Source organism: Saccopteryx leptura, unplaced genomic scaffold (assembly GCF_036850995.1).
Source record: "Saccopteryx leptura isolate mSacLep1 unplaced genomic scaffold, mSacLep1_pri_phased_curated manual_scaffold_31, whole genome shotgun sequence".
In the NCBI taxonomy this organism is placed as follows: Eukaryota; Metazoa; Chordata; class Mammalia; order Chiroptera; family Emballonuridae; genus Saccopteryx; species Saccopteryx leptura.
In genome coordinates this window covers 732,008-742,047 of record NW_027095713.1, presented here as the reverse complement: position 1 = coordinate 742,047, position 10,040 = coordinate 732,008, and the positions used below count along the sequence as shown (strand labels likewise).

The 10,040-nt window shown below is 63.3% G+C and overlaps 1 protein-coding gene across 2 annotated transcripts in view; it reads right to left on the bottom strand.

Moving 5' to 3' along the window:
* Positions 1 to 363: 363 nt before the first annotated feature.
* Positions 364 to 10,040, bottom strand: part of PPP2R3B (protein phosphatase 2 regulatory subunit B''beta) — a 35,713-nt gene continuing 26,036 nt past the window's right edge. For both annotated transcript variants that reach the window (XM_066358069.1, XM_066358070.1), the window contains exons 3-13: positions 8,135 to 8,238; positions 7,863 to 7,965; positions 7,193 to 7,267; positions 6,154 to 6,240; positions 5,753 to 5,909; positions 4,002 to 4,050; positions 3,487 to 3,576; positions 3,116 to 3,291; positions 2,081 to 2,199; positions 1,900 to 2,006; positions 364 to 1,079 (exon numbers count right to left, since the gene is read on the bottom strand). In XM_066358069.1, the coding sequence (XP_066214166.1) occupies positions 929 to 1,079; positions 1,900 to 2,006; positions 2,081 to 2,199; positions 3,116 to 3,291; positions 3,487 to 3,576; positions 4,002 to 4,050; positions 5,753 to 5,909; positions 6,154 to 6,240; positions 7,193 to 7,267; positions 7,863 to 7,965; positions 8,135 to 8,238 (1,218 nt within the window). In that variant the 3' untranslated portion in view covers positions 364 to 928. The remainder of the gene's footprint in view (positions 1,080 to 1,899; positions 2,007 to 2,080; positions 2,200 to 3,115; positions 3,292 to 3,486; positions 3,577 to 4,001; positions 4,051 to 5,752; positions 5,910 to 6,153; positions 6,241 to 7,192; positions 7,268 to 7,862; positions 7,966 to 8,134; positions 8,239 to 10,040) is intronic.

Below are 10,040 nucleotides of genomic sequence, written 5' to 3'. Positions count from 1 at the left end.
CGATTGGACTGTGCAGGCCTGACATGCCTCCCTCTGTTCCTGGGGCTGGGAACCTGCTGGCAGAGGATTAGGGCGAGTATCTGTGGGTTCACAGAGCTGCTGGGGCAGGTGGGAGGTCAGCGTGCCATACAACAGACACCTCGTGGCCACACTACTATGCAGGTTTGTCCTGGGGGTGACACCCACCCAGGCTGAGGCGTGGGTGACTCCAGGTTATTTGTTCTGCTCCTGACAAGCAGTGTCTATGCCAGTGTGGGAAGGGGGTCAGAGCCCCAGGAGGCACGGAGGGAGGACAAGGGAAGAGGCCCACATGCCTGTCTGGGGCCGTGGGGCGTGGCTGACTGAGGAGAGCCTGAGGCTGAGAACGCTTATATTATTTATTTGAAAATACAAATAGGATTTCATAAAACATTTTTAAATCGCTCTACACAGCAAATAAAAATTAACTTTACACGTTTTGTACACTGAAGAGGAAACATTCCCATGAGCACCCGCCTGGGGCAGCCCTGTGCCCGGGGCGCGTGCAGATGGGAGGCGCGGGGCTGCAGGAAGTGCCCATGGCTCTGAAGCTGCAGTCCATGCAGGGAGCAGGACAGGCAGGTCGTCCCAGGCAGAGGTGGGTCCTCACCGGCGTGGCCCATTGGCCAGGACGCAGTCCGCCTCCCAACCTCAGCTCAGAAGCCAGACCGAGGGCTGAGGGAGGTCTGACGTTCGGGGAGCCAGCTGTGTCCCGGGCCACATGTCCTCTGCCCGCCAGGCCGGCTGGCGGCACACCCTTCCAGGGCCACCTCCAACCGTGTCCATGGAGAATAAATAGAATGCCTCACGCCACCCAAACGCACCTTGTTCTCTGCACAAGAGCTCAACCACGAAACAGCAAACGGCTTTGTTTGCACAGAAGCTGCTGCACCCGGCCGGCCGCAGGACGTCACGAGGGCTGCAGCTCGTCCTCCTCGCACTCGTAGTCGTACAGGTCCACCGCGCCCAGGGCGGACGGCGTCTCAAAGAAGGGCCTCTGGGCCAGCGGCGTACGCAGGGAGCTCAGCTTCTGGTCAACAGGGCTCAGCTCCGCCTCGTATCTGCAGGAGGAGGGTCGCGGTGAGAGCACAAGCCACTGGGGACAGGGCGGGGTTCCGTGATGGGGGACAAGGGGGCTCACGAGGCCACGCGAGGGCCGTGGTGAGACCGTGCACAGCAGGCCAATGATCAGGAAACAAGCCTAGCCTTCCTGTGTCATGGATGGAGACCTATTGGACACTTACAGGGTGACCCGCGCATCAGGACAACGCTGTGAAAACCTTTGCAGGCTCTGAGGAAAAGCCTCCCACTGGGGAGACGGCAGCTCTGCTGGCCGGATGTCCCCACTGTCACCCACAGCTCAGCTCACCACCCGGGGCCTCTGCATCCGAGCAAGACCCGTGTGCAGAGGACGACCCCGACGAACACACAGGAACAGATCCCGCACCCCACGAGGGATACGTGAGGAGACGGGGAAGCCTGAGGCTGCGTAATGAACACTCCCACAGGACAACAGGGATGGAACTGCACCAGGGTGGCGCACGTCCGTGCGGTTAGAGGAAACTTACAGCAGCAGTGTGAGTGGACCTGTTGCCCAAGCCCCTGGCAGCCACTTACAGGGGAGCCCACCCCCACCCTGGGGCCCAGGCACTGTGCCGAGGTGAAGGCTCACACGCAGAGACCAGTATGAACGCCACACACAGGCTCTGGCCTCCCACACGGGCAGCTGCGGGCCCCGTACCCAGCGCTCCACAGCAATGACTGGCTGCTGCCGTCCCTATCTCCCCGCCCCGTCCCCGCCCCCACTCACCCGTCCTCCCAAGGCTCAGCAGCAATGACTGACTGCTGCCTCCCTGTCTCCCCGCCCCCACCCCCACTCACCCGTCCTCCCAGGGCTCCCCGGCAGCCTCCTCCGCCACCAGGATGTCGTACTCCTCCGCCGCATACTTCTCCCAGTCCGACAGCTCGGGCCCTTCGGTCTCGGTCTCCTGGACGGGACACGCACGTCACAGGCTGCACGCGCCTGGCACCCGGCACACCCCGGGCTCCCGGCCACACTCACCCTGAGCAGCGACACCTGCTCCTTCTGCTCGTGGTCCAGGTACTTCTCGATGTTGAAGAAGGTGTCGAAGAAGACGTGGGCCAGCCTGCAGCGCTTGAGGTCCTGCAGCGTGATCTTCCCTGTGCGGACGCAGTGGGGACGGTCACCCGGAGCACAGCCAAGGGGTGCTTGCGTGGGGGACGTGCCCTCAGAACCGCGGCACAGCGCCACGTGTCTGACACGCGCTCAGAACATGAAAAGGGCCCAGGAGGCCGTCCCAGGTGAGGACGGAGCCTGGACTGGGGGCAGGCAGAACAGGTGACATGTGTGCATCCACCATGGGAGGCGCACACTCCATCTGAGCTGCGGGGACACACGGCAGGAATCCCAGGGCAGGGGAAGCAGGGTCTCGGGACGACAGCTGCAATGTCCTGGACTCAGCACACGGAGGCCACATGCACGGAGGTGTGCTAGTTCAGAGACCACCTCCCCGTCTCTGACCTCAGCGGTCCCGAGTCCTGCATGGTGCTCTGTCGGCTACCCCGTGAAGGAGCCTTTCCACGGGAGAGCAGTCAGGACGTCCTGAGCTGACCTGGGGATCCCAGCTCAGGGCCCGGACTCCAGCTGCTAACGGACATGGGGAGAGCCCAGCGGCAGGTGCCTCACGGGACTGCCCACAGCAGGGGTCCCAGCTACACACCCTGAGGTTGGAAACCGAGGGGCATGGGCAGACGTTGGCGACACCCAGCTTCCTGACCCTCTGTGGTCACCTACCAAGACAGGACCCCTCACCAGGGAGGTCTCGGGACAGGAAGGACTGGGGGCCCCTGAGCTGGGTCAGACATAGGGGCTGTCCAGCAAATCAGGGTGCTGGTGTGTCCAGTGCTGCCCTGGGCGCTGTCTCCAAGACACGGTCTGTACCGGCTAACCTGAGGCTCTACTCAGCCTGGTCTGCAACAGAGAGGGCACGGCCTCCCCTGACGGGCCCCACATGCCGGGACGCCCGCCCCCCACGGGGACCACAGCCCCCCACGGGGACCACAGCCCGGGTGGCACCTGTGCTCTGGGGCTTCACCAGGTCCAGCATCTGGCAGAGGCAGTCCTCGAAGGGCAGGGCCTCGATGGCCATGCAGTCCAGCCGGCGGCACTGCTCCTCGTAGAAGTACTCCAGCTCGAACATGGACAGCACCCCGTCCCCGTCCAGGTCCATGCAGCGGAACCAGTACTCGATGCTGCGAGCGTGGGCGAGCGGGGCTGGTCGGCTCTGGCCCCTCAGGACAGCTCCCAACCCCAGGACCCCCTCCTCCTTGGACAGACCCCGCCTGGCACTGAGCCGTCCCCGGGGAAGGACCAGATGATGCTCGCTCAGCGATGCCCCAGCCCGGCTGCCCCTGCACGCCCAGGAGCCCGGGGCAGCAGACACCCACCTGGTCGGGGTCTTCTTGTCCTCCTCGGAGATCAGAAACCAGACGAAGTCGGCGTAGCTGATCTTCCCCTCCTTCTGCACCCTTCTGCCTCTGGGTTCAGGGCGGGGTTGAGACAGGACCGCGTCGGGGGGAGCAGCTTCAGCTGGGACCCTACCTGTGTCCCAGGGCTGCTCGGGCCCCGCTGGGGAGGGGCTGAGACCTATGACCGCACAGGAGGCCCCCTGACTCAGGTGGGGAGGACAGTGGCCAGGGCCTGGCTGACGGCATCTCACAGCCCTCAGCTGCCCCAACTGCAGCATCACTCAGACACCAGGGCCCAACAAGGGCCACTGGGGTGCCCCTTATTAAGGACGTCACAAAACAAGTGTCCCCTTTAAGACCCCATGACAAAAACGGGTGCTCGTCACCTCAGTGATAGCTGTGTCCTGTGTCAGGGTGTGGAGCAGGCAACGGGACGTGTGCACAGACCCTCGCGCCCCCCCCCCCCCCCCGGGACACAGCATGCAGACACGTACCGCGTCACTGCCCCGGAGAAGACCCTCTCGATCATCTTGGTGGATATGGCTGCAAGAGAGACGGCTGTGAGTGCGGGGCCGCCCCTCAGGGAGCTGGGAGGCAGCTCTGCAGCTGAGGCTGGGTCAGGGCGGAACCCCGTGGACCAGGATGTGCCCCCCACATGCCCCAGTCTCCAGTACCAGGGCTGAGATGCTGACCCAGGGCCACGTGACGGAGCAGAGGCACAGAGGGGACAGGTTGCAGCCACGGCCTCGGGGCCCAGCTGCCCAACACCATCAGCTGGCTGTGCCTAGAGCACAGATGTATCTCAGCCACAGGCGACGAACCAGCAAGAGGGGAAGCGGGTATGTCTGCTGGTGCCTAAAGCAAGGACCCAGATGGGGGGTCGGAAAAGAAATGTTTCTCTTCCTCAGTCCTGAGAGCTGAAGTCTGAGATTCAGTTGTCACAGGGCCGGGTCCTCCTGAGGCCTCTCTTCTGGGCGTGCAGACGGCCATGTCCTGCCTGGGTCCTCACACAGTCATCCCTCTGTGTGTGTCTGTGTCCTCACCTCTTCTTAGGACCCCATCCTGTGGCATCAAGCCCACTCTAGTGACCTTGCTCTACCTTGCTCTGTCAAGACCCATCTCCACATACAGCCCCATTCCGAGGTCCTGTGGGTAAGACTTAAACGCAAAAATTTTGAGGAGCACAGTTCAGTCCGTAGCAAGAACTATGCCCACAAAACAGGAAACAGTCACTCCCTCCTAGCTCACCCTGCTGCAGGATGGCCACTCCTGGGGGGAGGGAGTGGGCAGTGTCAGAGGCAGGAGACTATTTTGCAAAAAAAGACACGCCCACGTCCATGTCCTGACCCTCAACTCCTGCGAACAAGGTCCCATGCGGACTAGGATCCTTAACGATGTAATTAGTGAGGGGTCAGAGACCAGTCACCCTGGGTCAGGGGGGCCCTGCACCCAGTGAAGGGACTTTAGAAGAGACAGAGGAGGAGACACAGACACAGAGGAGAAGCCACGTGGGGACGGAGGCAGGGACGGAGGCAGAGATGGAGGGAAGCAGCCACCAGCCCAGGGTGCCTGGAGCCCCAGGAGCTGGGATAGGCAGGGGGGACCCCTCGGAGAGAGTGTGGCCCTGGGACCCCTGGATCTCAGATGTCTGGTCTGTGGGATGGGGAGAGTGAGTTAAGCCCCATCTGCAGTCCTGTTCAGCACCGTCTGCAAACTCCCCACTCCCTCCTCCATGACGATGCTTCACTCCCCTGAACTCGGGACTTCCGGCCTCCAGAGCCGAGAGGACCTCTGTCTGTTGACTTAGGCCCATCTGTGCCCGCGTCATGACGGCCCCGGGGAGCCAGGTCAGCTAAACCACACGGAACAAGTGAGGAAACCAATCTGTGGCTGCACAGGACGGCGTCACCTCTGACCACCGTCCTCGGCCTTCCCAGGAGGGGACAGGCCTGCTGCTGCCGGTGCAGGAACCCTGCTGGGCCTTGGAGGCAGCACCCTGAGAAGGGACACATGAAGGCGTGTGGGACCTGGCCACGCAGGGCTCACCCAGCAGACCCGGCATGATGCAATGAGCAGGAGTGTCCCCAGACACCCAGGGACAAACTGAGGAGACCTGTGGTGACACGGGGCACAGCCGGCTCCTGGGAGAGGAGCCCCCCCTCCCGTGCATATCCCCTGCGTGCACAGCCCACCTGTGTGCACCCCCTCCATGCACCACCCATCGGTGCACCCGTGTGCCTCGCACCGTGGTCGTTGTGCCGGGCCAGGTCCTGCGGGTCAATGAGCAGGTCGTGGTCCGTGTCCAGCTCCCAGAACTTGCAGTAGATGACGTAGAAGTGCTCGTAGGAGAAGTACTCTGTCAGCTGGTTGATGTCCGCCTCCTCCTCCAGGAGTGCCACGTTCTGCCAGACAGAGAAGCCATGTCGCCCTGAGGCTGCAGTGCGAGCTGCCAGCTGGACACCGTGGGCCCTGCTTGCGGGTTGGTGCTCAGCGCCTGGGTCAGGGCTGCCCCCGTCAGCAGGACAGCACTGGGATGCCCATGTGCTCAGGACTGGGCCCGGCAGCCCCCACCCCATCCTAGCCCACGTCCACACCCTCAGTGTGGGGGGGGGGGGTCAGGCCAGGTGCCCACCACTGGCTGCCCACCTGCAGGAAGGTGCTCCTCCGCAGCTCTGCGCACGTGATCCGCCCAGACCAGGACCTGTTGACCGTGTAGAAGATCCTCTGGATGACCTGCGGGAGGCAGCGGTCAGCAGACAGCACAGGCGCAGTTCCCCACGTCGCCGGCAGAGGGCGCCTGCCCCACACACAGAGACAGCTGGGCTGCAGACCAGGTCCTGCCTCGGGGGCAGCACGGAGGTGACCATGCGGCAGGAGGGGGCAGCCATGCCCCAGATGACACACCTGAGCTGCGATGGGGCCGTGGGCAGCTGTCCTGACAGGCTGCAAGTCCTCACAGCCACGTGTGGTGGAAACAAGAGTCTCCCAGCACGTCCACAAACACACGTGAGCACCGGGTGAAAAGCATGACTTTAAGGCTAGACTGGGACACATCCCATCCAGCAGTGAGGACACCTGCGCTCAGGGCTCAGCCGCGGTCCTGGAGGGGCGTGTTCTCACCCAGGACGACCCCCACCTGACCCTGCACCATGAGTACAGAACAGATGGAGCCCCCACATGTGAACATAAGCCTTGCTTATGCTCTGTGCTCCACGTTCTCAGGACAGTGATGCCCCCACTGACGGTGGTGGGGGGCACGCGGAGTCTGGAATCACGGCACATGTCTCCTCACACGTGTGCTCCCTGTGTTACAGGATGTGTGCTCCCACCACAGCGCACAGCAGAGGCTGATCTGCCACAGCTCAGGTGGGGCTCTGTGGGAAGCCTGTCCTCCCCTCCCAGGCCGTGCTCTGACTGGGCTGGACCTGTGCCGTCTGCTCGCCCGGGGACAGGCAGGGCTGGTGTGACTGCTGGACACGCCGCAGGACCGCCAGGCCCTCGGGACTTGCTGTGCTTGGTGCCCGGGGTCGAGATGTGCACCTGACTCGGGGCTCACACAAGGCCCTCTGCGTGCAAACCGCTGACAGCTCGTCTACGGCTGGAAAGAGGGTCGGGAGGGACAGGGCCCGTGGACAGGGGTCCTCGCTCACATGACGGGGGACGGGCACCGGTGCCCAGTACTCACGGTGGTGATGTAGCGAGAGTGGAACTCCGATGCCTCCTTCAGGAAGGCCAGGCCAGGGTGGGTGTTCACCACGTCCTGCAGATGCAGACGGGACAAGACAGCTCTGCGCACGGTGGTCACGGAGGGCCGCACGTACACCCGCCCCCCCATCCCTGCACCTTCAGCTGGGTGCTGTGTGCGCACACATGGCGCACGCTGCTTGTATAAAGCCAGATGTGGGAGCGTGTAAAACCACGTCATCCGCTGGCCAAGAAAGGACAGGAATCACACCACGCTCCCCGCCCATGCAGTTTACTCCACACATGAGTCAGCACGGACCTCCCTCCAGTATGTCCCCGTTTCAGGAGCTGCACTCACAGGACCCTCTGAGTCCCTTCTGCTGGGTCTGCCCTGGTCCCCGCAGTCACTCAGAGTGACGGCACACACAGCCCAGAAGGCCAACCCGGACGTCTTCCCATTCTGCCCCAGTGAGGGACTGACGCAGGAAACCGTGTCCGGGAACCAGAGTGGCATTTGCAAAACCATGCCCAGTGTCCTCACGCCGCTTCAGAAAGGAAAGCCCACGCTCACTGCCGCTGCCCCCATGCCCATGTGGCACAGACTCCACGTCCCAGAGCACCAGGGCCACGTGGTGCGGGCGGGGGCGGGGCGCGTGGTGCACAGGGCCTACCTGCAGGAAGGGGACGAAGTCCTCCTGCACCAGGTAGTTGCAGCCGGGGTTCATCAGCAGGTGGACGAACTTGGCAGCATCGTCATGACAGTTCTGCAGGATCCTGGAGGCACAGAGGGTGTCTGCAGGTGCTCTCACCCATGTGCCCGCCCCTCCCCCAGCCAGGAGACGGGCTGTGCCAGACGGTGCGTGGACAGGGGCCCGGCAGGGCCAGCCGCGGGGGAGGCACTGCTGGCCGCCTCTCCCCTCCCACGCCCAGGCCCGGGACTCACTTTCTCCACATGGCGATGAACTTGTGGACGGACACGGAGCCTGTGCGCTCTCCCCCGGCGGCCCAGAACAGCGGCCCTTTCCAGTACAGCGGGCAGCTGCAGGCCTGCGGACAGCAACCAGGGCGGTGAGCGCACAGGCAGCGACACAGGGGCAGCGCCGCATGGAGCGACCCCGCTGCGGCACGGACCCGCCCCCGCACGGAGCGACCCCGCTGCGGTACGGACCCGCCCCCGCACAGACCGCCCCCAAGCAGGGCTGCTACTCAGGAAAGAAGTGTGAGACGCAACTCTGTAGAAATCAATCAGTTTGCCGCTCCAGTCACTGGAGGGATGAGAAGACAACGCCAGACTGGGAGAGACGCGTAGGACACACATCCTGCCCGCAACAGACCACCGAGACCCCTCTTCCAATGGGTCCACAGAGCAGAATAAGCCGGGTCACGACTCACCTGCTCCCCCTGTCTGGGCGCCGGCCTGTGTCCCTGCTCAGGACATCTGTTCACCCGTGCCCTCTTCCCCTCCTGCACACGGGGCTCCCCCTCCCACGTGTGAGGGTCCCACACGTCGGCCTTAGGTGCAGTTGTTCCCTCGTCATTCTGTGCCGTGTTTGGAGGATAGAGGGCAGTTTCCTCCTCCCCCCAGAACGCTTGATGTCCTAGAACCACGCAGACCATAGCCACGGGAGGGCACATGTCCTCGCAGGACACCGTCTGCTCTCACTGTTAACACCCCTCATTCCTTCTGCTGTCTCCTACCCCCCACCTCACCATGTGACCACGGAGGCCACAGGAGGCCCTGAGGTCATGAGTAATGAGGGTGGCGCCCCCCAAAAGGGGACCGGTGACCTTGCCAGAGGCCCCAGAGAGCTGCGGAGCCCTGCACCCCCTGAGCACGCGGGAAGGTGGCGTCTGCAGCCGGGAGGCCTCACCGACCAGCACCATGGCCTCAGACCACCAACCCGCAGATGCTGAGCAGCGAACGTGTGTGGTCACAAGCCCTTCTGTGGTGTCCGCTGCAGCAGCGTGAGCTGGGACTGGCCACAGCAGGACCGTGGAGGACGTGGAGAGTTACCCTCAGATCCATCCGGGGAACAGCAAGTGCAGGAGGTCACAGCACAGTGCACCCTCATGAACAGCCGCGGGCGGGAGTGGCGGAGGGGTGGACCGCACAGCAAACTGCTGCAGCTGCTGCTGACATCAGACACGCGGTCCCCGGGGACCCAGCAGTACAGCCTGAGGGACGTTCACCCCAGAGAAATGCACACACGTGTGCACGAGTCACACGTACCAACACACAGGCAGCTTCATCAGAAGGCAGGAACGGGAAACACCTGAGTGCGCACCTTGTGGTGAGGACGCAGACCATGGCTGTGCCATGAACACTCTCCAGGGGCACCGATGGGCAGGACTAGACAGTCACATGATGCCAGTGAGGCCGACAGCACTCAGCACACTGCGGGCAGCCTCCCACGGGCACCACAGAAGGCAGACCCGGCAGGGGAGCAGGTCGGGCAGGGGTGTGTGTGTGCGTGTGTGTGCGTGTGTATGTGCACGCGCACGCGTGCGTGTGCGCCAGGCGGCGTGCACACGAGCACAGGGCATGCAGGGCGTGCAGATGGGCCCTTCCTCCACCTCAGGGTGCAACCATGCAGCAGACTGTGTCCTCAAAGGTGGTGATCTCACTGTGCAAAAGTTATATGCAACAGAGCTGACAGAGAAGAAGGTTTAACTCTCATTCAAGGAGGCAGAAAGGGTGACGGCAGGGAGACATGTAAGAAATTAATAAAGACAGCCCTGACTGGTGGCTCAGTGGTAGAGCATCAGCCCGGCGTGTGGACGTCCCAGGTTCGATTCCTGGTCAGGGCACACAGGAGAAGCACCCATCTGCTTCTCCACCCCTCCCCCTT